This window comes from Vanacampus margaritifer, chromosome 19, assembly GCF_051991255.1.
Source record: "Vanacampus margaritifer isolate UIUO_Vmar chromosome 19, RoL_Vmar_1.0, whole genome shotgun sequence".
Classification (NCBI taxonomy): domain Eukaryota; kingdom Metazoa; phylum Chordata; class Actinopteri; order Syngnathiformes; family Syngnathidae; genus Vanacampus; species Vanacampus margaritifer.
Genome location: NC_135450.1, coordinates 11,834,865 through 11,861,110, shown reverse-complemented (window position 1 = coordinate 11,861,110; position 26,246 = coordinate 11,834,865). Strand labels below are relative to the sequence as shown.

The 26,246-nt window shown below is 39.7% G+C and overlaps 1 protein-coding gene across 11 annotated transcripts in view; it reads right to left on the bottom strand.

The window, feature by feature from the left end:
- Positions 1-22,350, bottom strand: part of syne1a (spectrin repeat containing, nuclear envelope 1a) — a 143,321-nt gene extending 120,971 nt beyond the window's left edge. For 10 of the 11 annotated variants that reach the window (XM_077551889.1, XM_077551886.1, XM_077551890.1 and 7 more), the window contains exons 1-3: positions 9,340-9,503; positions 6,657-7,418; positions 2,349-2,410 (exon numbers count right to left, since the gene is read on the bottom strand). In XM_077551889.1, coding sequence (XP_077408015.1) covers positions 2,349-2,410; positions 6,657-6,786 — 192 coding nt within the window. In that variant the 5' untranslated portion in view covers positions 6,787-7,418; positions 9,340-9,503. Of the gene's footprint in view, positions 1-2,348; positions 2,411-6,656; positions 7,419-9,339; positions 9,504-22,020; positions 22,143-22,231 lie in introns of those variants that run through there. The other variant, XM_077551888.1, reaches the window with a different exon arrangement.
- Positions 22,351-26,246: the final 3,896 nt, after the last annotated feature.

The window sequence follows — 26,246 nt, the reverse complement described above, 5'->3', positions numbered from 1 at the left end:
CCCCCCCCCAAAGCCATGTCTCAACTCACCTAACGATTAATCACATAGCTTTAGGCGCCAAATTAAAGACCTGTGATAACTGGTAGTGGCCTAATCATCTGCATAGCCAAGGGCATGATCCACCCCTCGGAGAGCCGAGTTAAACCAACTGTTAAAGCTCCTCTTGTCTCTTTCATTGCGCACACTTTTCTTTGAATCAGAAATCCTCTTACAACTAAATGGCGTTTCCAGGAACTTTCTAGGTTGGGGGAAAAAAATGCATCTCCCCATTAAAAGACCTTTATTGACCTTCTCTTGCTGCTCGTCAGATTTTTTCTTCTTTTTTTTTTTTTTTAAATGACATTTCACATAACCAATCAGTATATCCATGGTAACGCAGGAGAAAGCAACCGGTGTAATCAACCAGAGACGAAAGCTTTGGATAGAACTATGATTGATGCCAGACACATTATTAGGTACATTAGGGCGCTGTGAGGGATACTAAAGTGCCTCAAAATAAATAGGAAGTGTGCCAAATTCAACAAAAATTGACCCGGAAGTGTCCCAAAATCAACAGGAAGTGACTCGGAAGTGCCCCATATTGAACAGGAAGTGACCAAGGACGTATAAGTGAATGGACTAACAATGCCGCTTACTTGCCGTCAGGAGAAGGGAATAAAATAAAAAGATAAAACAAAAAATAAAATAAAAAAAAAAAAAATAAAAATAAAAATAAAAAAAAAATTAAAAAAAATAAAAAAAAATAAAAAATAAAAAATAAAATAAAAAATAAAAATATAAAATAAAAATATAAAATAAAAAATTAAATAAAAATAAAAAATAAAAAATAAAAAATAAAAATAAAAATAAAAATAAAAATAAAAATAAAAATAAAAATAAAAATAAAAATAAAAATAAAAATAAAAATAAAAATAAAAATAAAAATAAAAATAAAAATAAATAAAGGAGAGCAATGATGATGACATGTCAAATCGGTAAAATTACCGAATGAACAATACTGAGCTCTCCACGAAAAAGAAAAAAGAAAAAAAGAAAAAGGAGAAGGGAAGCTACTGGCGGCCATCTTACGTTGTCCCCTGCTAAGCCCGCCTAACTTGATTACATTGATTTCTCTGTGACGCTTTCACAGTGCTTTCTGAAAATGCCACCGTGTATGGTAAACATTTCATCGCTTGGGAGATCTTTTTTCTTTTTTTTTCTCTTATTGGGTATATTTCCAAATGCTACTCGAAGATTCATCTGCATCAAGTTGTCAGAACCATTAACAGCCAAATGAAGTAAAGCCCATCAGGAAGAGGAGTGCTGCAAAATAAAAAAAAAACTAACATTTACTACCAGCCCCGTAAAAATGGATATACGACATCTACAGCCGTCAATGGCAGTGAATGAATTAATTGTGGATGGTAAGGTCTATTGTTTATGCATTATGGGTAATTAAGAGGGTACGTTTTGTTCTAATCTTCAATCTAAGCTTCGCACTTGGGATGCAAAAAGTCCATAGCTCGACTTAAGAATACCTTAAACAGTACACAATAAATAAACCATGTGTTTACGCTTTGTGTCATTAACAATTCAAGCCGTTTCTATATATTTGACTCCGGATAATTTTCCGCTGGCGTGATCCCAAACCGTGAGAATTCATACTACGTCAAGGTTTATTCCCCACGGGGGCGCTTTTCAAATGAATTTTCTGCACCACGTCGCCATGGCTCAAGGTCTCCACAGCTGTCTGAATCCAATAGGAAAGAATACTTAATTGTGTTGCAGTGTGACATATTTACCTTGTCGGCGCATTTCTGACCCGCTACTCAAATGCCAAGTGGTTAAATATTGTGTATTAAAACCAATTACACCCCGTAGTAAAGCCCAATTTGGTATGAGGCCGCATCATGTGCAGATGTTGAGTGAGAGTTACAGTTTGTCCGAGCTTATTAAGCTAGAAACCCTTTATCCAAACCATCTAAATTGGTAAGGAGAACCGCTAGGTTATCGACACTTGAATGACGAATGTTAGCTTGCGGGAACAAAGAAGTCTACTGTGCTAATTGCTGTAATGTGAAAGTGGTAATTAGAGCCAGCGTAAATCCTTCCTTGCAGCTAAACGAGAGTGAGAGAAAGAAAACAAGAGGCGTGAGTTTGTGCGTCTGTCTGTTTGTGCGTGTGGTCTGAGCTGCCTGGCATGCGGGTCCCATGACCAGCTCAGCAATGTGTTTGGAAAAATGGAGCAAATGTCGGAGCATTAAAAAGAATGAGAGGTTGGATTAAAGAGGCGGAATAAGGATTTGGGGAGGGAAAGGGGGCACAATGCAGGCTGTGTGGCTGGCAGTGGGAATCAAACGCAATCTTACCTTGGCCAAGTGGGAATTGATCCATTTGGTGAACGTCCTCTTCTGCACAGACTCCTGCTCGTCTGTAAATCAGAAGACAAAAGTGTCACCAACGGTCGTAAACAATAGAGACGACGGGAATACAGTTGTTGGCTGGAGAGCTACACGGTGTCTACACTTTTTACTCAGTGTGCCACCTCCAAAAAGTACTAATAGCTACTAGTAGCTATTAGCCGCTAGTGGGCTCGCGGACTGGGTTAGGTTTGTCCAATACTCTAGTCTACAGCCTCGCTCTATGTGACACACATAACAGACACTTGAGAGAAAGTTAGCTGTTTATTATGTTTGCTATACTGCGAGCTAACTAGCTAGCATGCTAACAAGCGGTCATAAACAATAGAGGAGACGGGAATACAGTTGTTGGCTGGAGAGCTACACAGTGTCTACACTTTTTACTCAGAGTACCACCTCCAAAAAGTACTAATAGCTAATAGCTACTAGCGGCTAGTAGCTATTAGCCGCTAGTGGGCTCGCGGACCGGGTTGGGTTTGAACCAACACTCTAGTCTACAGCCTCGCTCTATGTGACACGTTTAGAGCCACATAACAGACACTTGAGAGAAAGTTAGCTGTTTATTATGTTTGCTATACTGCGAGCTAACTAGCTAGCATGCTAACAAGCTCGCTCCACCATGGCATGGTGATATCTGTAGGAAAACATACTTTATTTTATATTTTTTATTCTATTCTAAATTAATAATAACCACATAACAGACACTTGAGAGAAAGTTAGCTGTTTATTATGTTTGCTGTACTGCGAGCTAACTAGCTAGCATGCTAACAAGCTCGCTCCACCGTGGCAGGGTGGTTTCCTGACAAGAAGTATCTGTAGGAAAACATACTTTATTTTATATTTTTATTCTATTCTAAATTAATAATAACCACATAACAGACACTTGAGAGAAAGTTAGCTGTTTATTATGTTTGCTGTACTGCGAGCTAACTAGCTAGCATGCTAACAAGCTCGCTCCACCGTGGCAGGGTGATTTCCTGACAAGAAGTATCTGTAGGAAAACATACTTTATTTTATATTTTTATTCTATTCTAAATTAATAATAACCACATAACAGACACTTGAGAGAAAGTTAGCTGTTTATTATGTTTGCTGTACTGCGAGCTAACTAGCTAGCATGCTAACAAGCTCGCTCCACCGTGGCAGGGTGATTTCCTGACAAGAAGTATCCATAGGAAAACATACTTTATTTTATATTTTTTATTCTATTCTAAATTAATAATAACCACATAACAGACACTTGCGAGAAAGTTAGCTGTTTATTATGTTTGCTATATTGCGAGCTAACTAGCTAGCATGCTAACAAGCTCGCTCCACCATGACATGGTGATTTCCTGACAAGAAGTATCTGTAGGAAAACATACTTTTATATTTTTTATTCCATTCTAAATTAATAATAAAATGATAAAAAAATATTCATTTAATATTATTTTTTCCTATTACCACACAAAAAGTTCATTCATCCCTCCATCATACACATGTAAATAGCTGCAGTGTGACAAAGCTTCTTCCATACGTCAGACTGCAATATCCTTGAGATGTCATCAGCAAAAGAGGACAGGGAGTTCCTCGACTTTAATGAATACTCTGACGATTTGATTAAACTCAAGTTGGTTAGTGGGTCACTGAGTACAGTGAGTGGACAGCCAGGTGTGTGCGTGTTTAGCGTTTCATTCATAATGCAGATGGGCACATTTAAACGAGCAGGTCCCTTCTGGATGAATTTCTCTCTTGATCTGATCAAATATTGATATGTGGTAATATCGGAAGGGGAAATGAGAATGATTTCAGCCACGTTAAAGAAAGAGCACGCATGACGGCCGGAACATTGGCGCCCGGGTGTGTGGTGCATTCAGCCCGTGGGACGAGGTGACTTTGAGCTCCCGTTGGCATCCATTCAATACGTACAAAAGGGAAAAAGGCAACCTCAGCACGCGAGCCCGGGAGCGGCATTTCAACACACTTGATTAGCTTCTCAGGCGGCATCGGTCTGTATCATTAGTCTCATCAACGGCGGCCCGTCTCTTATCTTAATGAAATATCATTAAGGTCTGCTTTGTTGTCTTGGCGGCTGCGGTTGCTGGGGTAACAAAGCGTAGCGGCAAAAATTGGTGGAAGTGGAGGTACAAACTCACACAAAGTGGTTTACCCCATGGGCAAACAATTGATAAATATCAAAGATATTTTCTGCAAATGAGTGACAGAATTCAGCCTTAGTTTAAATGATGTGTCTTCTATGGTACAAAGCCAGTTTCTGTTAAATCATTCAAAACTTCAGAATTGTATGCTGGCCAGCTCAGTGTGTGCTTTGCTTTTTGTGCCCTTTTTTGTACACGTTTCAACTTTAATAACACTGCGATATCGCATTATTTTACTGCATTCTGTGTATGTGATAATATGAGCGAATATGCATTTATATGAGCTTAAAGTCATAATGACCCTCCAAAGGAAACCATAATTATGATGTGTGTTGTGGCAAAAATGACTTTGACACCCCTTTACACTGCCTTTTTGAACAATTTTTTTTTTTTTATGTGAGGGCACTTCAGACCCCACCACTAGATGGCGGCAAAAAACTTCAATTCACATTGGTTTCCTTGCAGTTTTAGGACAACAACACTTGGTGGCAGTAAAGAGTCATTAAGTGCCAATAGATCCCACAGAAGAAGCACAAGTAACGAAATCATGAGTTTTTTGGGGTGGCCTGAAACGACTGATCTGAATATACTACTGGATAGCCGATAGCCCATACACGCCCCTGCGAGCCGTTGAAGCGACAGGGCGGCCATCTTGCTCCTCTCATCTTGCGAGCATACTACTGTATAAAAACTATACGGTATACGTACTATTTCACTATTTTTTAACAAGTATAACAAAATAAAATAAAAATAATAACAAGCATCTTTTGTTGAATTACAGTTATAATTCTTTAATTTAAAAAAACATACAAGTTTCCTCCTGTAAACATCATTAAGCATATATTTTATACATGTATTTAAGGCAAGTTGTAAAATGTCTGAAGTCCTCTTGTTTATGTTTAACAAATTTAAAACATCATAAATCATGCTATTTCTACTAAGTACTGTCTCAAATGTTCTCCAATTTCAATACTGTAAATGGATGGGATCGTATGCCGAGAAACGTTTCTTGGGAGGAGCAATATGGCGGCCTCGCGGCTTCAAAAGTCTTGGCCTATCAGCTATCCAGTCATATATTCATATCAGTAGCTGAAACAGATTAGTTGCATTTCCATTCATTTCAACGGGAAAGATGATTTGTGAAAAATAATAGCCATTTTTTACCCCCAACCCGCCACCCACCCCCCAAAATCTCTTATGAAGTGAATTTTTGCAACATGCCTCATCAGTTCTGCTGCATTCACGAGACAATAAAACTGCACTTTCAGTGGTCCAGTGCCTTGCTCAAGGGCACCTCTAACAGTGTCCTCGGTGCAGACTGGAATCTCTCCAGCACCCCCACCCAATTAACATCTGCGTATCCCACAGTGGGTCTCAAACCAGCCACCCTGCCATCTCTTAAGTCCTTACAGATGGAGCTCCTGCTGTACAACCCCCCCCCCCCCCCTCCCTTAAATATATGTGAACCCACCCCGCAGCTGAACAAATATAGACTTAAGACCCACATTAACCCACACTCATACAGTTCCAGAAGTATTTGGACAGTGGTGATTTCTGTTTTTAAGGTTTTGCCAGCACAACTCATTTTAACTCATTCACTGCCATTGACGGTTATAGACGTCAAATATTAATTTGAACTATTTCAAATTTTTTTCCCCATTTTTGTTAACAACAGTATGAAAACCTAGAATTTTACATTTTACATTTAGAACAGATATAAAATGTGTGATTAATCATGAGTTAACTCATGAAGTAATGCAATTACAATTAAAAAATTTAATGACTTAAATAGTTAACTCACGATTAATCATAAATTTTATATCTGTTCTAAATGTAAAATTAAAGAAAATCTAGGTTTTCATACTCTTGTTAACAAAAGTGGGAAAAAAATTAAACTAATAGAAATAGTTCAAATGAATGTTTGACGTCAATAGCCGTCAATGGCAGTGAATGAGTTCATTAATAAAGAAATCCCCACAAATCAAAATACAGCACTTTAAGGAATGACAGCCGTTTTGTGCAAGAAATTGTCCAAATACTTCTGGACTTAACTGTACACTGCAGTTTTTTTTCTCAGGGACACACACGCACACACATTCAGAGAGGCTGACACACTCACCGCGCAGGAAGAGGTAGAAGCCGGTCACAAGGTTGAAGGGTATGTTCTTTTTCGGGGAGGTGTCACCCTCCACTCGTCTTGCCATGTCGTACCCAGGTCTGTGCCTCTCATGGAGTAGTCGGGAGGACATCCCCCCCCCAAAAAATGAAGGGGGGCTACACTTTGCCCTTGATCCTGCCCTTGCTGCTAACTCATCCAGGAGCTCCTTCAAAACTGTTGCTAGGAGGTTGATTGTTTTTGCTTAACGTCCTCCCGTCCTGCAGCAAAGAGTGTTTTTCCCTTCTAAGCGGCTCAGGAGTGCCGAAAAAGTGTGCGCGTGTGCGAGTGCAGTGCGGTACCGGCTTGCCTCAGCATCAATCTTTCTCTCGCACCACAGCCCCTCCCCTCCCCGTTTCCCGCTGTTGGTACCGAGCGTGCCCTTCCCTCCGCCGCGCGGCCAATCACAAGGCACGGGAAGGCGTGATGTCACGGCAGCGTTGAAGGGCACCGCTTGGTCGGTTGGGACGAGCGCGCACGCAGCTCGCAATGGCAGCAAAAGCGCAAGGAATTCCCTCGCAACACGCCGCCCCGTCTTTTTGCGCTCTCATCCGTGCAGACGGGATGCGGCGCTCCCGGGCTGGCAGCTTTCTTGTGCACGCAGCCTGCAGGGGAGCGCGCAAGCACCGGGACGCTTCTGCTGTCTGATCTTCTACTCAAGTCTGTTCAGAGACCCTCGTCTTTCATCCGCTCCTCACATGCGGTGTTTTTCCTGGGGAGAGCCGGCTAAGCAGAAACAAAAGAGCCACTTACAGAACAAAAAGCTACTGGATAGACAGTGGAACCTCTCAAATTAAATGATTTATGAGGGAGTTATGTCTATAAAGCCACACTTTTGTTTTTTTTATGTACTTGTGCTTTATGTACTATGTACTTCTGAATTGTGCCTTTAAATTCACCATTTCAGTTTTACAGATTTTTGAGCGTGGCTAAAACATGTCGCCCGTCCCCTAATGTAAAAGAATGCGAGTGCCTTCATTTACATTGGCGGTTATGAGTCAAAATTGCAACATGTAGCTAGCTGGCTAGCTATGCCTACTTCCCTTCAGTTAGCCCAACGATGTGGCCGCTTTAGAGCGCCTCGTTGTTGGTCGTGACTCGTGAGTGTGCGCACGTCTCGCAAAGGACAGCCAGGATACGGAACAGCTGTTTCGTACCGGACTGACTGCTTTAGAGTGCCTCGTTGTCGCAGCGTGGAAAAGTGGGATATATTCCAGCTAGCCAGAGGTTAATTTTACAGATTTTTGAGCGTGGCTAAAACATGTTGCCCGTCCCCTAATGTAAAAGAATGTGAGCCTTCATTTGCATTGGTGGTTATGAGTCAAAATTGCAACATGTAGTTAGCTGGCTAGCTATGCCTACTTCCCTTCAGTTAGCCCAACGACGTGGCCGCTTTAGAGCGCCTCGTTGTTGGCCGTGACTCGTGAGTGTGCGCACGTCTCGCAAAGATAGGTCCGAAAGGACAGCCAGGATACGGAACAGCGGTTTCGTACCGGACTGACTGCTTTAGAGCGCCGCGTTGTCGCAGCGTGGAAAAGTGGGATGTATTCCAGCTAACCAGAGGCTTTAAGTCTAAGTTACTGTATATGACAGCATAAGAAGGATGCTAGATGAGGACGTAGCAGTGGTATTTGATTGACAGTTGAAGGTTTTAGCGGAGAGCATTTGAGAGCCGAAAGAAGCGCTTGATTTTTCACCATTTTGAATAAAGATAGACGTGAATTTTTGTAATCATTCAAATTGATATGCCAATTTTATTTACACTTTATAGAAGTTGCCAATTTTAGAACCTGGGACCTCTTTGGCATTTTCCAACTGAAAGATACATACATGACATGACTAAATTCCATGTTGGTTAGGCATGAATTGAAATATTATAAACACAAGGGAAACTAGGGGTGCAGCGATCACAATTTTCTGGACGATCACCAATCCTCGATCTTTTAAAAAGTCTGACCTGCCAATCCCGATTTTTCCATTACAAGCAACATATAGCTTCAGTGTTCCAATCTTGTTTTATTGAAAAACATTTAACAATATCGGTGAAATAATACAAATGGGTTGTTTTAACGTCATATGAAGTAGTTCGCTCAAATAAAAATGAAAATCCGATTAGTCATCTCAGCAGAACAGGACAGTGGCTGACTTTTTCAGACCTCTGAGGCGGGAGATGCTTTGCGATCGATCCGGAATGTTCTAGTACAGCTGACTCAAGCACAGACTGAAAAGTGTGAATAAGAAATTTAGTGAGGACTTCGACCTGCTTGATTTTTTTTTGCTATAATAACTTAAAACTGGTTTGAAACTTCAAGGACAAAACATGAGACTACTAGTCCGCAACTAGTTTGGTTGCATGCAGTTAGTTCCCCAAGGTTTTACCAGGTGATGCAGTAGCCAATCAAATTGCCAGGTTACATCACACGTTATTTCGCAACATTGAATAAAGATTGAATAAAATTATGAAAATGTACCAAGACAGGACAATCTCCTTTGTTAAGTGTCACCGTAAGCATTGTCAGTAGTTCTCAAAGTTATGACCATTTTGTTTGTACAAAGTGGTTCACATATTTGTATAGACAAGAAATATTTTCATTATCTTAGATCTTAAGAGTTTCCACTGCAAAAAAAAATAAAGTCACTACTCTACCTTAAATGATTGTCATCAACAACACCAGCTGAAGACTCTTATTCCAAACATTCCTATCAACATTCTCCAGTATGTGACCTTCCTGCCTTTTTTTGACCCGCGCTCACACTTAAGGCCTGCTCGCACAAGCAGTGTGATGCAATATCAAAGCGCAAAAGCTCCTTTTTGAATTCTCCCATTCAAGAGGCTGGAAAAGAAAAAGCAATATTCACGCAGGTCGCACTATCAGCCTTAAAGATGAAAGACCATTTATCAGACGTGTGATTTTTTATTTTTTTTTCCCTCCTTTTGTTCTTTTTGGGTGACCCCCACCGCTCACTCCTGCCCGCCCTCACACACACGCAAGGCATTTTAATTATGAAAGTCATCAATAACCGGTGGCGGCTGTCATCTGCTATCTATCCGCTGATTATCGCGCCCTCGCCGGTTCACACGGCCGCCGCCTGTTTTAACTTTCTGTATGACATATCGTTTTTGGCATGCGTCCATGTGCAGGTATTAGGAGGGGGAGAAATCTACATAAACCAAATGAAGCCAGACAGTTCATTAGGTACACCTGCACGCTCGAATGCGCTCAATACAAGCGCAGGGTGCAATTTCATAATTTAAAAATATGACAAAAGTGAAGAGCCGAGGCCTGGATTCAAACCCTCAACCTCCAAACTGTCCATTTAAATAATAACCTTCCTCGTTGCTTCTGCTATAATGTGAGGCATTAAAAGAGCTGTCCGGGGTGCTGAATCCCGCCGCAACAGTGCTTCATCCATTTGATCTTCATTTACAAAGCACACAATTAAGAGAGGCAAAATCTCTTAAAACGTTACATGTTTTGTCAGAGAACTGAACCCAGTTCCACGGGAATCCAGCAGACGGCCTCCCTGAAGAGGTGAACTGATAAGAAAAACAACCTCGGGATAAAATCCCAACAAAAAGGTGGGACTTGTTAGGCGTCACCGTGGGAGCAGAGAGAGAAATATGAGTGGGCGTGTACACCGCCCCCCCCCCCCCTCCCCTTCTAGTGTACTACATTGAAATAAACCAACGGAAGCCTCCAGGCTGCCTGCAGCCCTCTGGAGTGTTGTGGTGTTGTTTGAACGGGGAGAAAAATAAGGAGGAGGCTCGAACCCGGCGAGAAGCTCAGCTGGTTGCTGGTTTTGGATCCCTAATGGACAGCCCGGCAGATAGTGGAGCCTTTCCCCGCGGTTGTGCGGGGGGGGGGGGGCGGTGTTCAACGCGGGTCAGAGCAGTTACACGTCTGCAGGGCAGCGAGGCTTGGTGAAAACCGGAGGAACAGACTCTTTTCGGCTATTAAAGAAAAACACAAAAGGCCTCCTGAAGAGCGGGAGGGGTGTGTGTGGGGGGGGGGGGCTAGTTATATACTGTAGCTTCTTCTCACATTGTTATCATTCCACCCAGAGGGCGTTTGGATTGGAATTCTTAGCTGCAGAAGCCTCTTATGCAAATTCATCAGGAGCACAGCGCCTCCTTGAGGACATGTGAAGCTTCTGTTTGGAAGCGTGCGGTTGGAGAAAAAGACAGATGAGCACAAAGGTGGACGGGGAAATCATTTATCTTCCTATAAAGTTGGGTCCTAAATGTTACAAATATAACAGGGGGAAAAAAAGTGTTATTATGGCTTCCAACATTGTTACTCCAAAAATATATATCTTTTTTTTTTTTTTTTACAGGCAGAAAACACACGTCTCATTCGTTCACTGTGTGGGCCAAAATGACACTCCTAATCCTGCAATAAAAAATGAAATTGTTGCTGGATTTCACTTTCCTTTCTTTGGTCCTTCCTCGGGTCTCCTGACAGCCTCACGACTCTGGCTGGAAGTGTTCGGTTTGGGTGAACGGTATGGGATTTTTTTTAATAGGTTTTAGGTGAACTAATGAATACACACACACTCGCACGCACACACACATATCACCCACATACAAAAAAAAATATATATATATATATATATATATATTTAAAAAAAAGGGAGAGCAATGATGATGACATGTCAAATCGGTAAAATTACCGAATGAGCAATACTGAGCTCTCTAGGAATAAAAATAAAAATAAATAAATAAATAAAATTAAATAAATAAAAATGAAATTGTTTATATTACTTTTGACCTTAATACTGCATGTCCAAATATGGTCTTTTTTTCCATATTGCTTTGTTGTAGAAGGAAGCTCACCAGAGCTATGATGGTAAGTCTGCTACATACACACTCATGGCTCTAAGACCTTTGAAAAAGAGTTTGGGAAGAGGACGTAATATGCGTTTGCTATTAAGTATTAAGGTATTTTCTATGGTCGGGACTGTGGACTTTGGACTGTGTTTGGACCAATTTGATCAGACAGTGGGAAAAAAAATTTGGGGGTTGTGTTGATGTTAAGTGTGATAGCAATATAAGGTCAAATTGAACAAAGCCGTTTTTGAAGATTTTTAATTTCGGTTGTTACAAGTATTCCACCAGGCAGCGACGATATGTTGCTGTGCAGTTCCTGCTCAAATATTTGATATGATTCTGCGACATCCATTCTACGGCGTTTTCCATTATGTGTTAGCATTAGGCTAGCATACTCAACTTTAGGAATAAAAATTAGCATGTATGGCATACATAAATACAAGACAAAGCGACGCTTAATTCTATGACGCCTAATTCTCTTTATTTACGTACTTTGACTTTAAAGCAAGCACACGCTTACACATTTTTGAAGAACATGTTTGTTATCTGCCAAAATGCGCACTGTACGTTTTGGACGTCCAGGTCTCGCAATATTCGTAGCGGTGCATCTACTTTGGTTTTGTGCTGTGCCACGAGTCTAATGTAAAATATGTGCCTTGGCTCAATAAAAGTCGGGAAACGCTGATCTACGGCCACGCTCGCGTAAAGTGACTCACAGATGATGCCGGTGCGAATGGCTCATAATCACAGTGTCACTAGAACACAACAAAGCCACACAAGGGCCTCTTGTGTGGCGCTAATGCATCTTCCTCTCCGGTGCGACATTAATGGAAGGTGCCCGTTCAAGCTATCATGTGCTGAATGGTGAGCTGTGCACATGTTTGTTATCCACGGTACAAAATGATTACACATATTGTGGGGGCTTTTCTAGCTCGTCTCAACATTTCCGGCTCGTCTCTTTCAACCCCACAATGCCTCATTAAAAACAAAAAAAAAAGGCTCTTTTCGACACTTCCTGCCGAAGCTCTTAAAGCGCAAAGTGTCATAAAAAAAAAAAAAAAAAAAACACACCACCCTCCACTCAACCCATTCAGGCTCGACGCTCGCCATCCCACTTCATTTGTGCCCCCCAACGCGGAAGTGCAAGAGGCGGAAATCCAAATGGCGGCCCCATTAGCATGGCTAATTACATTTCGGAAATCATAACGCACACATTAAAGAGGGTGAGAAGCAAGGGGGGGGGGGGCACAAGAGTCAAAGTGATTATCAAAACAAGCACCGGCATTCCCTTTTCACCAGCAGATGTGCTGAGGAGTCGTTGACAAGTGATGCCCAAATGTTCATGAAAAGCCCGGCTAACAATGGAGTCATTTAAGCTATTTTGCCACCTGCAGCACGTAATACAGAATTCAACAGAATCATCTATCAGCAAACACAGTTATGTACTGTAACTAGAACAAAGCATCAGAGATGCGTAAAAAAATATATATATAATAAAAAAAAAATACAGTATAGTGGCTTCTGTCGCTTTCTATATGAATGTAATGGTGTGTGTTTGTGTGTGTGTCACTGGGTCAGACAGTCTAAGCTCTTTATCCGGGTTCAGCAAGCGGCCCAGCAGATATTACAGGGACCACTAAGTAAACGAAAGTGCAGGCGTCAGCAGCGCTAACTGAATCACTGCGGCCGCTGTCGTAAATTCAGTTACCGTGAAAGAGATTTTTTTTAATATATATATATATATATATATATAATTAAATCCAGCTAAAACCAGTCAGATCTGACACTGGAGCAACTCTTTGTCTTAGAAAAAAGTAAATGCCTTTTTTTTACTAAGACTTACTTAGTAGGGGTGTCAAAATTAGTGCGGGAATTTTGAGTTAATTTAAAGTTCCTTTTACGCCACTCTTTTTTTTTTTTTACGCGTGATTAATGACCGCCCTTTACTTGGAAAGCCTGTACTGGGGAAATTCCAGTTGCAACGAAGCAGACATGTCCTCGTCAAAATTTTGCAGTAATAAATTTCATATTAATGCATATATTTGTGGAGACTGGGGTCAAATTGTATTTTACAAATTTTAAAAATGTTAATTAATTAATTAAAAAAAACAGAATTTCATGTTAAAAATTAGATAGCTCTTAATATAAAAAGAAAAATGCACTGAGCTGTCACCAATGTCTTACAAATGCAATTATGCCATCTGGTGGCAGAAAAATGACCTCAACACAGATTGATATCACATTTGTTTTTTTTACAGTACAGTACATCTACATACAGCGGTTTGCGCAGTTTTGTACAATATCACACAGTACACTATAAAATCTGGATGTAAAACTACTAGGGGTGACAAAACTAGTGTGTTAATTTTGAGTTGATTTAAAGTTCCTTTTACGCCACTAATTTTTTTTAATGCGCGATTAATGACCGCCGCTTACTTGGAAAGCCTGTACAGGGGAAATTCCAGTCGCAACGAAGCAGACATGTCCTCGTCAAAATTTTGCAGTAATAAATTTCATATTAATGCATATATTTGTGGAGACCGGGGTCAAGTTATATTTTACAAATTTTAAAAATGTACAGAATTTCATGTTAAAAATTAGATAGCTCTTAATATAAAAAGAAAAATGCACTGAGCTGTCACCAATGTCTTACAAATGCAATTATGCCATCTGGTGGCAGAAAAATGACCTCAACACAGATTGATATCATAATTGATTTTACAGTACAGTACATCTTTTTAATTTTAACTTAATTTTATGAATTAATATGAAAATATTGTAACAATGACTAAAAGACGCAGCCATGTTTCTATTAGTTTAACATTTTTCCCCCTACTTTTATGTTAACAAGAGTATGAAAACTTAGGGGAAAAATGTATTTTATTTATTTTTATTTTTAATTTATTGTACATTTAGAACAGATGTAAAATTTACTACTTACTACTGAAGTCATGCGATAAATTACGATTAAAAAAATTAATTACCTGACACTCCTACTTTAAAGCAATTTTGTACATGTATGTAATAATAATTTTTAGTTAATTTCAATTAATTTAATTATTTATACATTACTTTTACGATTCAGACTGTTTGTAGGCCCATGCTGTAAAGTTTTTTTGTTTTTTTTTATTATTAAAATGATTAATCCTTCAAATGTCCATTTAATATATCAAAATGACATCTGTAAAAAAAAAAAAAAAGGTCATCCAAAGAAATAATGGCCTGGGACCTTTGCAGAGTACTGTGAAGTACTAAAATGAGCGATTTAAAAGTGCCCCCCAATGACTACGAATGACTTTCTTACTGACAAAGTCACGTACGCTGGAATCGAGACGTTATCTGGTCAGCTCAGAGGTCAGGGCGCCACCTCTATTTAAAAAAACTTGCTCAATAGAGCGCCAGTGGCCAAATTTCCGAGCGTCCAATCACACTGTGACAGTCCAAAATAAAAAGGGGGAAGGAGGTGCCTGGGCGGGAAAGATAAGAGCCAAGGTGTGAGTCAAAGTATTAAGGAAGAGAGGGGAACGAGGCGGGGTCTCCCGATGCTATCTTGCCGGCACATTGTGCTGTAACGCTCATCAAAACGATCTGGTGCCACCATCTGACACACATCGTCGCAGATAAAAAGAAAATCAGGGGGAACTGTGTCACTGCATCAGTGTGGCCCGGAGATGTCATTTTACCTCACGCGGGTAGATCAATATGGAGGACCAAAACTGCCAAAATTTAAAAATAAATACATGAAAGTAAAAATAAAAACAGATATAAAAAAATATAATTCAAAAATTTAATAAATAAAAAAATAAGGAGCTCTCCACGCATGCCGGCGAGACTTCCTTGTTCGCCGACCTGCTCACTTGACCATTGAAAGGCAGTTTGCAACGGCGCAATCAAACCCAAGACGCTTAGGACCGCCCCCTCATTTGAATAACATTTTGTGTGTCTGCAGCATGAAATAAATAAAGAGCAGAGCGTTTTTGTCTATTGATTGATATTGAATTCTATTTATATATTTATTTTGTATTTATTTCTACATTTATTTTTATTTTTTGAATCTCGTTTTTTATTTTTACTTTTATTTTTTTATTAATGGATATTGTTGTTTTTTTTATTTCCATTTATATATTTTTTTATTAAATTTTTGAATTATATTTTTTTATATCCCTTTTTATTTTCACTTTCATTTCAATCATTTTTTTATTCATTTATTTATTTTTCATTTTTGGTAGTTTTGGTCCTCCATTGATCACTGTCAACTTTTACAAAAATCGTCTTCTGGACACACACTTTGTGTTGACCAATTAAAGCAAAATCCCAAAAAAGTAGAAAAGTCAAATGAAATGAAAGAAGTGAATTGGGCATTTTAGTGCTTTGTTAATAGATGACGACCCATCATAGTGATTTCCACATTTTGTGCAGTAAAAATCTCAAAGCTTCAACACAATCTATTCGCTGACGCCCTTGTTGGGATCGAGTGCGTGCGTGCGTGCGTGCGTGCGTGCGTGCGTGCGCGCGGCGCCCCAAGTGACGCGTTTTTGTGTCTCCAGCCTTGAATGGCTGTCGGGCTCAAAGAGATTACAATCTGATAAGCAGTATGAAATGTCAGTGACACTCCATTGGATTACACACAATGGGATCGCGCGTGCCAAAGGATAATGCGAAACAGACAAGCCAAATGAGCCTTTAAAGGGAGGGAGAAACGAGTCAATATTGATATAATGCAACGGTTTGAATGGATGTACGGTGGAAACCACCACCAAATCCAAATATCCAAGGAGCTCAGCTTTTGCTCGATTCTTTTTCTTTTCGTGTTGTTTTGTGATGCCTCCACTAAAAGGTGCCATTGACGGCAACATGTTACAAATGGCTAATGCTAACTTAGAGGTAAATTCAAAATTGTAAAAAACTTTTAGGCCATGAACAGTAACAACAAATCAAATCAAAAACAATCCTATTTTGCTTTTCTAGATTTCTCACTGGAACTGGCCAAGTAACTTTTACATTTATGTAAAGTGGACCTAGTATTGAGCCTTGTGGAACACCACTAGTTCTCGAATTAAGCTGGAGAAAATGTTGACCATTCATGTAAAGTACAATGCAAAAAATACTGTGCACTCAGAATAGAATGTCGTGAAAGCAAAAAAACAGCTCGGGGGCAATAAATAAATTTTTTCAAGGCAGACTTTTTGAGAAAAGCTAGAGATTTTGTAGTTTTTTTTTTTCTTAAAATTGAGTGGTTTTACTTTATTGTGGTTCTATTATAAACGAGGTGTCTATATGTGCATGACAATTCAAATGTTTTATAAGACATTGCCTACTAAGAGCCTTGAACAAACTGACACTATTTTTCTATGAGAAAACTAGTTTTGGAAGTCAGCCTTGGAGTGGAATATAAACAAAAAAAAAGACGAAAAGGTAGCAAAGTGACAATCAACTTCACGGGTCGCATCACAGAACCGCAGGTCCCAAAACAACATGGCTCCTTCATTTGAATGCGCTAGCGACCTTCAAGCGCCACCGTACTGCGTTGCGCGTCCGACCGCTCGCCTAAGCGCCGCGCTCTCAGCGGAACAATCAAGGCCTAAAAGATGCATCACAGCCATTTTGCTCGTTTGTGTCGCCGCCTGCTTGTGAAGCCGCGTGGCGATAAATAGCCAACGTCCCAAAAAACAAGCGGGCCGGGCTGGCATGGCTCAAGGTGACCGTCTGCTCGGGCCTTCCATGGCTGCGGCCGAAGCGTCGTATCGCCCCTGGCAACAGGATGGCACCCTGGCCACATGCCAATCGGGGGGGGGGGGGGGTCTGTGCCAGTTCCATCAGCGATCAGAGGCTTAAGAATTTGGCCAGGGGAAGCTTTCCATCTTTGCTTCATTTTCTTCTTCTTGTTATATTGTAACTCTGCCCAGGAGGGTTTCATTGTTGTGTTTGTTAGCAGCATTGTGCAAAAAAGTACGACTTCACAAAACCTTATAGTGGGTGGGCATGAACAAAGACAGAAATTTAGCAGTGGGGTCGGATGAATTACTTCTTTTGTAAACCAATGATCAGGCAAGAAACTGAATTTGGGAGTAAAACGGGCCCTGTATGCATGAGCCAGTTGAAACACTGCTGATGAATTCTATTAGCCAATCATCAAAGAATAAACTAGAAAGGTGGAAAATCCTATTGGAATGTCTGCTGGTTTTTGAGGGTAGAAGCCAGAAGAGGTGGTGACCAGGATGTGGAGGGTGCAATTTTTTTTTTTTTTGCCCTGCCCTTGTCTTGGTTCTTGCAGCTCGCAAGTCCCCAAGAGTGTGTAGGAGGCTTTCTTTTTTTTTCAAGTCCTAACTGTCTGTTAAAACAGTATTTTAAAAAAGTGTGAAAAAAAACGAAAGTACCCAAGCAATAGCGAGAGACTGAATTAATCAAGTTATTTAATGAGTGCTCAACAACAGGTTAACAATTATTATTAGTATTATTAATAATAATTATTATATATATATATATATATATATTAGGGGTGTGAATTGCCTAGTACGTGGCGATTCGATTCACATCACGATTCATAGGTCACGATTTGATTCGATACCGATTAATCCCGATACGAATCTATTAATTGATGATTGCGATTTTTTTTTTTTTACTCAAATTTAGAAAATCCTAATCAGTAAACTTGTACATGTACACTGTATGATTTGTATGAACATGTACTTATTTATCTGAAAATTTCAGGCTTATAACTGGGCCACTGCATTTAACAAACAGGTTGCAGTCCGTTCCATTAATAGAACATTCTTCCATGCTTAATGTGTGAATCCTAACCCTAAGTAAGACGTTTTGTTGAATATTCCCATAAAAAAATGGATGTTTAAAAATCGATTCGGCTGCATATCGAATCGATTCGGGAATTGCGCGCTGCAATATCGCGATATACTGCCGAATCGATTTTTTCTAACACCCCTAATATACATATACATGTAATCAAAATTTGCATTATTTGGTAGAGTTCTTCCCAAATCTTGTGGCGCTACTATGCAGCCATTTTTCTTGACATACCATAGAGACGTGGTCATGCCCTCGCCCTCCCCGCCACCCTCGGCCTTTCTGCCAGCACAGCAAGCAGCTCTCCACATTGCATTGAATTTACTCAAACGTAGGCAATCCGCTTTGCACGCCAAGCCTGCCGCGGCCTGAATAGAAGGCGAGACGTCCTTTACGAACGGCTAAACGGGAACTGCAGTAAACTTTATCTGCCTGACGGGCAGGCAGGCAGACGTCGATTAGAGCTAGCGGCGGGAAATTGAACGCCTCCGCCACCCACGGTGAGAGAAAACGGGCGAGAAATTGAAAATAGGAGGAACGTTGGGTCGCCCCCCCCCCGCGAACAAAAGGCATACAAAAACAGGCAAATTCCTCAGCATATGGAGGAGTTCAGGCTGGGAGGTGTTCAAAGTGGCCTCGCCGTTCTCGGCCATATGGTGTCACTAATTGCTGTGTTTCGGTGCAGAGAGGTACAGCAAAAGAGGCGGTTGAAGAGAAAGAAGCCTCTGTGTGTGTGTGTGTGTGTGTGTGTCTCGCAAAAATGGGACAAAAGTTTGGATTGTTTTCATATTGCATAGCATGATTATTGAACGCTTCCAAAAAAAAAATGGACCCCCGAGAGGAGTATATGGCTTATTTCCTGCTGCTGATATGTGGAGCACTGGCATGGTAGAACATTTTTCCTTACTGGGGGAGGAAGGTTTGTACAGGTAATAAGTGTTAAAGAGTGTTGGATGACAGAAGAAGAAAACACTGGCTTCATTCACCAAGTGAGAACAAATAGTGACACTCGTGATGTCACATGTTCCACTTGGGCTCTTGCTAGGAACCCGTTGCAAGTTTGCGTCTTTGATTTTAGACGGCACGTCTTGATTGATAGATAAAAATCATCACGGGTTTCAGATCTGCTGCGTAGCACGTTAAAAGATTGATATTAAATGCGGCTGGCATCGGGTGGAAACCTTGCTTCCTTTCAAAGCATCACTTTCCAAGAAAATATTTTTTGTTGAGGTATATAACATTGAGGCTGATGCTGATTCCGATCATTTGGCAGAATTGTAATGAGGTAACGTGTAAAAAAAATAAAAATAAAAAAAAAATCAGCAAAAATAAATAAGTAAATCAACTCATAATACCACCTGGCCAATTAATCATTTGGGTCCTAGACTATATATCGGTCAATAAATTTGAAAGATAACATACCCATGTGGTATCAATTTGTGAAACAATATGAAATTGGCCACATTTGAACATATTAGTTCAGGTTAGTTACGACGTGCACTTTGAATGTGTACATACTACATACTATTAACCACAACTGCAAAATCCCAAAAAAAAAAAAGCTAACACAAGAGCTATTTTCCCAGTAGTTCAATTCTTAGGAATTAGCAATTCCTTTTTATGACGATGTCACACGCAAGAAGTAAATTTTGGTTCTGAACATGAAGCTGCCATCAGACAAAACCCCCTATCGTTTATATCGTTATTTTTGATGCGTCGGGTATTGCGCTGTTGCTACGCTAATGTAGCATCTGAGAAGCCAACCTAACACAAAAATCCAGCAGACATCACAGCGTTAAAGTACCTAATATTGTGGCCAGTAAAGTGTACTTGTTAGATATGTCAGTCATCCCATCATGGGAAGGTTGACAAGACATTAATTAAAAAGCCATAAGATTTCCCTGAGCTAATAGACTAATTATGTAAGACATTTGTTGTGAACAAGCCACACTCACTCTGTTGAATTATTTACAATTTGCCTTAAAGACTTTAAAACGAGGCTCCCATGTGGATGGCAACTGTACTGTAAACAGGCTGGAAACACTTGATAAATGAGGCCGCATTTCGGCAAAGGGAGGAGGTGCCGTTACACGTGTCCACATAAATAATGCAACAGTTTCGCACCGCCGCTGTGCTGGGCTTGCGCATGAGCCTGTTTCATTTGCACTTAGCGTCTTAATCAAAGTATTTCACTTGTCTTTGAACGGCGCGGGAAACGGAAAAGCCTCTAAAAATGAGAACGAAATCGATATGGGGGGGATGCAAAGTGCGCACCCACACACCTCCAAACGGTCGTTCGTGACTGGCGGTGCTGTTCGCAGCTATGACACAACACAGCTGCCGCCTCGCAGGCCCCGATGGGGGCCGCCATGTTGGATCTCGGCTCCGGTGTCACCTGGACGCACTCGCCGAACCTTTCTTATTTGAATTTTTTTTTTCAATAATTCTTTACCTAACAAATCTGGTTCTCTTCATCTTGAATTCAGAATTCTTGTATTCCCCATCTCAATGCAGCTGAAGGGTTCCTTCAGTTTTGCTCGACAGCTAATTGTTCTCTTAACTCATTCAAACCCCAAAATGTACAAATACGTTTTTAATACTTTGTCCTTCACTCCCAAAAACGTATTTATACGTTTTTAAAATGTTTATGCTAGAGCATACAGAAGGCTTTGATACAGATTCTGACATGAAGAGGTCGCTTAAAGCAATGGTAGTTATTACCACAAAAAAACGGCCAGCAGGTGGCAGCAGAGTATAAGAGATCAGCCAGGGCCAAGTTGCAACAAGCTCTTTTTCCCAGTGTTTCCAACAGGTTTGTGAATAGATCAAACTTACCTATGTTGTAATGCTAATTGCTGCAAAACGAAAACAGATACAAATATACTTTTTTTTTTCCTGATGAAAGAAGAGACTTTTTGGTAGGTTCCATGTTTGTTTGTAGCAAACAGAATATTCTGTGGATCTTGCAAAATCAGTCAAAATCCAGTAAAACAGCCAGGAGCGAAGGAGGTTGCTTCAGTGAAAATGGCTGGGAGGCTAATGAGTTAAAATGGAACATTGGGGCAGCAGATGCAATGAAAACAGCAGAGGCCCCGGATTCGAACCCTGTGGAACACCGTGTGTTCCGTAACTTCCTTAACTTATACATGTGAATTCATATTGCACATCATCTGACTCATATGATGCATATGAGTCGGGTGTGTGTCTTGACCTCCCCCAAACCCCTGGGATTGGATCGAAACCAGATTACGAACCTCTGACAAGTGCTTTCCATTGGATAAATCCACGTGAATACACATAATAGTCCAATACGTGAGTTAAGAGTAATTGTGAGCGAATCTCATGTACAACATGTCACACGCTCAATTTCAATCATTTTTATCTGTGCTGCCAATGACAAGTCAACAAAAGTTGACCTTTCACCGTACCTGACGGCAAACTAAAGATAGCAACTCCCTGTGAGTCAGCGTGGATACCACCTCAAAATACTCAGCCCTTGAATACTCCGTGGTGAAATATGAATACGACTCGGATTTGTCATATGAACAACAGCAACGCGTTCAGTGTTAAATTAGATGGAGGTGATTTTACAGTCAGCATTTTTGCCTTTTTTTCTGTGTCACGCCAAAATAGCAGGTCACCTCCAAACGTGCCGCAGGTAGAGAGATGGAATACTGTGAGTAAGCAATTAACGCCTACCTTGCAGTCTCTGCATCACATTGGCAATGTCATGAGGAGAGCCTCTGTAGTGGTGCGGCGATGCCATGCCGCTCGCCGTCCTCGGGATATCCGCTGTCGTCTCTCAAACCGACATCGTCACCCTAACCCACGGGCAGAAACGTTTTTTTTTTTTTTAGTTTAGTGTCGGGATGTTGTTTCTCCTCAGTTCATCCCTGTTGCAGAAACTCACACTCGGAGGAGATGCTCCGCCTCTCCCTCCTCCTGCTGCTGCTGCTGCTGATGCTGCTTCTGATGATGTAAGCACAGCACTAGTGTGTGCAGAAAGGACCGCTTCCTGGTTTGGCATGCGCTGCCACCTGCTGTCCAACCAAAGAGGTTGTTGCTCGTTCGCCATGAGGACCAATCGGGGGGCAGGTAGCATCGGTTGGTTTCCACTGGAAGAATTTTTGAGTTTTTAACAGGATAACAATTATAATTTTTTTAATAGTTTAAGCATTACCCAGACTCTTTAAACATATTTTAAAACAACATTTAAACAAAATTTTCAAGCATAAAATTGGCAGAAAATATGCAATAATTAATATATTTTTTTTAAATATATATATATATATATATATATATATATATATATATATATACATATATATTTATTTTATTTTTTTAAACCTTACAATAAATTTCCCACACACTTTCATCACATGAAAACATATTTTTACACATTCTAAAATGTATTTCAACATACAAGAAAATAGATGTTGAACAGAAAAATTGTGGGACCACAATAAGTGAACGTTAGTGTAGTGAGGAATTAGCATTGGTAACAATTAGAATTTTTTTTTTAATAGTTTAAGCATTATCCAGACTCTTCAAACACATTTAAAAACAACATTTAAATAAAATTTTCAAGCATTAAATTGGCAGAAAATATGCAATAATTATTATTTTTTTAAATATATATATATATATATATATATATATATATATATATATATATATATTTATTTATTTATTTATTTATTTTAAACCTTACAATAAATTTCCCACACACTTTCATCACATGAAAACATATTTTTACACATTCTAAAATGTATTTCAACATACAAGAAAATAGATGTTGAACAGAAAAATAGTGGGACCACAATAAGTGAACGTTAGTGTAGTGAGGAATTAGCATTGGTAACAGTATTTTTTTTTTTCTCATTACTAACAATCCCTTTTTTCACTGACTGTATTGGAGAAAACACATGATTTCTCTACTTTAAAATGGGCATAATGTATATAATAGAAAACTTTTTTCTTTTTTTTTGCTTGAATTCAAATAGTATGCATTCCTGTTTTAAACTGTAATATTCTTCCTATAAAAAAAAGAGCATCGAGCATCCATTTTTAATCATGTTACCAATGGTTCCTTGACCTATTAATGGATACTTAACAATACTGTATACCAATTTTTTTATATATATTTTTACAGGAACAATGTTGTCTAAATGCATAATGACATATAAATGGTAAATACAGTATATCCACTGACCTTAAAAGCCTGTTCGAACCCTTTCAACATACAACATGTATGAATTTTACACTTTAGGGGGAAAACGTTCTAAAACATATCGTATTTGACCCCAAAAAAAAAGAACCAGAAAATAGATTGTCTAAAACTGCATGTACAGGAGTTACACAAATAAAAATGATGACAAATGACATTCTTTAGGTCAGTTGTCATATTGATGCATCTGGCTGGAGGGTGTATACCTCTGCAGTGGGACTTGCGTCTCTCATTCCTATGCAGCCTGGCTCAGGGTGACCTCTAGCGTTGCCAGCCCCTCAGGAGAAAGCAGATGCAGCCAAGGAGAAAGGACTTTGCCACTGCAGCAGAGGTAGAAAAATCAAAGGGTCAATTCAAGGAATTTTACTCCTGTGGCACACTAACATCGCGCCGCTGTTTGCTTATCTAAAAAAAAAAAAAAAGCTTATGCAGAGCTAGTGTGAGACAGCTGCTGTGTTAATCCCCATTCCTGCATACTCAGCAATTTGTGGGAGCTTATTAGAAAGTTCTGTGATGAAATTGACTCGATGCCAAAGAGACAGATGCTTGGCCACAGACGATATTGGGACGAAATACTAATTTGGTGTACCTAATGTTGTGGCCAGTGACTATATCTTTGACATGGTTAGTTGGTGAGAATTTTGAGAACTACAATAAACTACTCTATTTCTCTTCCTCCTCCTCGTCTTCTTTTTTTGGAAGTTCTGATACCTCGTGGCACCATGCTGCCTCTTACAGGTCACTCTTGGTACTAAAGATTATGCACTTTGTGTGCTGTTTGCGCAGTTTTGTACAATATCACACAGTACACTATAAAATCTGGATGTAAAACTACTAGGGGTGTCAAAACTAGTGTGTTAATTTTGAGTTGATTTAAAGTTCCTTTTACGCCACTCATTTTTTTTAATGCGCGATTAATGACTTACTTGGAAAGCCTGTACTGGGGAAATTCCAGTCGCAACAAAGCAGACATGTCCTCGTCAAAATTTAGCAGTAATAAATTTCATAATAATGCATATATTTGTGGAGACTATGGTCAAGCTGTATTTTACAATTTTAAAAATGTGCAGAATTTCACAAGTTACTTCATGTTAAAGATTAGATAGCTCTTAATATAAAAAGAGCTGTCAACATCTTACAAATGCAAATATGCCATCTAGTGGCAGAAAAATGACCTCAACACAAATCAACATCACAAGCTTTTTACAGTACAGTCCTCTTTTTAATTTTAACTCAATTTTATGAATTATTATGAAATTACTGTATGAATGACTAAAAGATGCAGCCATATTTCTATTAGTTTAACATGTTTCTACTTTTATGTTAACAAGAGTATGAAACTTGCAAAAAACATGGTACATTTAATTATACATTTAGAACAGATATACAATTTGTGATTAATCGTGAGTTAACTACTGAAGTCATGCGATTAATTATGATTAAAATTTTAACCACCTGACACCTCTAAAAACTACACTTGCTGACTTTTTTTTTTATTCATTGTGTGGAATCGCTCCCATTTTAAATATTATTAAAGATGTTGAAGATGTTGATGATGATGATCATGTGTAATCATGTTAGACACCCGGGAGTTGTATTACTAATAAACTATGCAATAATGCAGTATATAATGGAATATTCCTCCATCTACTTTTCTAAACTCAATTTCTTAAAAAGGAGGAGTTTGCAATTTGTAAAAAAAAAAATATATATATATATTTTTTAAACTAACTAACTGTCAGTCAAATGTGTGTGTGGGAGGGGGGGGAATACAAATCAACTCTATGGCTCCATCTTGTGCCTTTAATTTGTTTGCAAGAAACAACAGCACCCGAGGAAAAACAACCAACCACAGACAAAAGGCGGGACAGTGGACATACCATAAAAAAAAAAAATTATCTCCATCCTAGCGAGCATTAAACTTCAAAGTAAAGTGGTCCAATATTGATGAAGAGTAACAAAATATGACACAAATTAGAGTCTTTCGTCTCGCCATTCCACCACCATGATGTCAGTATGCATAAATATACTGATTTTGTTTTTCGGAGGCAGGTTTCTGGACTGTTTTTTTTTTTTTTTTTTTTAAAGGAAAGTGGTCTGGCTGCTTGACATAAATAACGTGGCCTCTGCAGCTTCATACCAACACCATTAGAAAAATATTTCCTTTTGTCTGCCCTGATACATTTCAGATGGAGCGGATTACAGACAGCACCGACTATGCTGCTTATCAAGGATGACTTGTCACTCACTGATTTAAAACGCACGTATACTTGCGGTGTTCTATGTCAGCTTTATCAAAATAAATGTTTATTCTGGGGCTCCGTTGCCGCCAGAAAGGGCCAGACGACCACTGACCTGGCAGACTATTTGGAAAGTATGAGACGGAATTTAAAAGACGCGTTAAAACTCATTAGTTAGTATTGGATTAAAGTAGTGAGTGTAATGGCGTGTCCGCTTCCTTATTCACAGTGACGGTTATCAACCTGAAGGAAATGATGGTTAGAGGAAGTGTGGAAAAGCAAACACTCCCTCTCCCCAACGCCAGGATCTCTGTCCGGCAAAGATAAGCCTCTCATGGAGCTCGTTTCAGGGGGGAAACGCAGGAAATGTGACAGCCTCTGATTTTTTTTTTTTTTTTTCCACACTTCCATAAACAAGACAAACGGCAAAGTTTCGCCGCCAGTTCACGAGCGCCTCT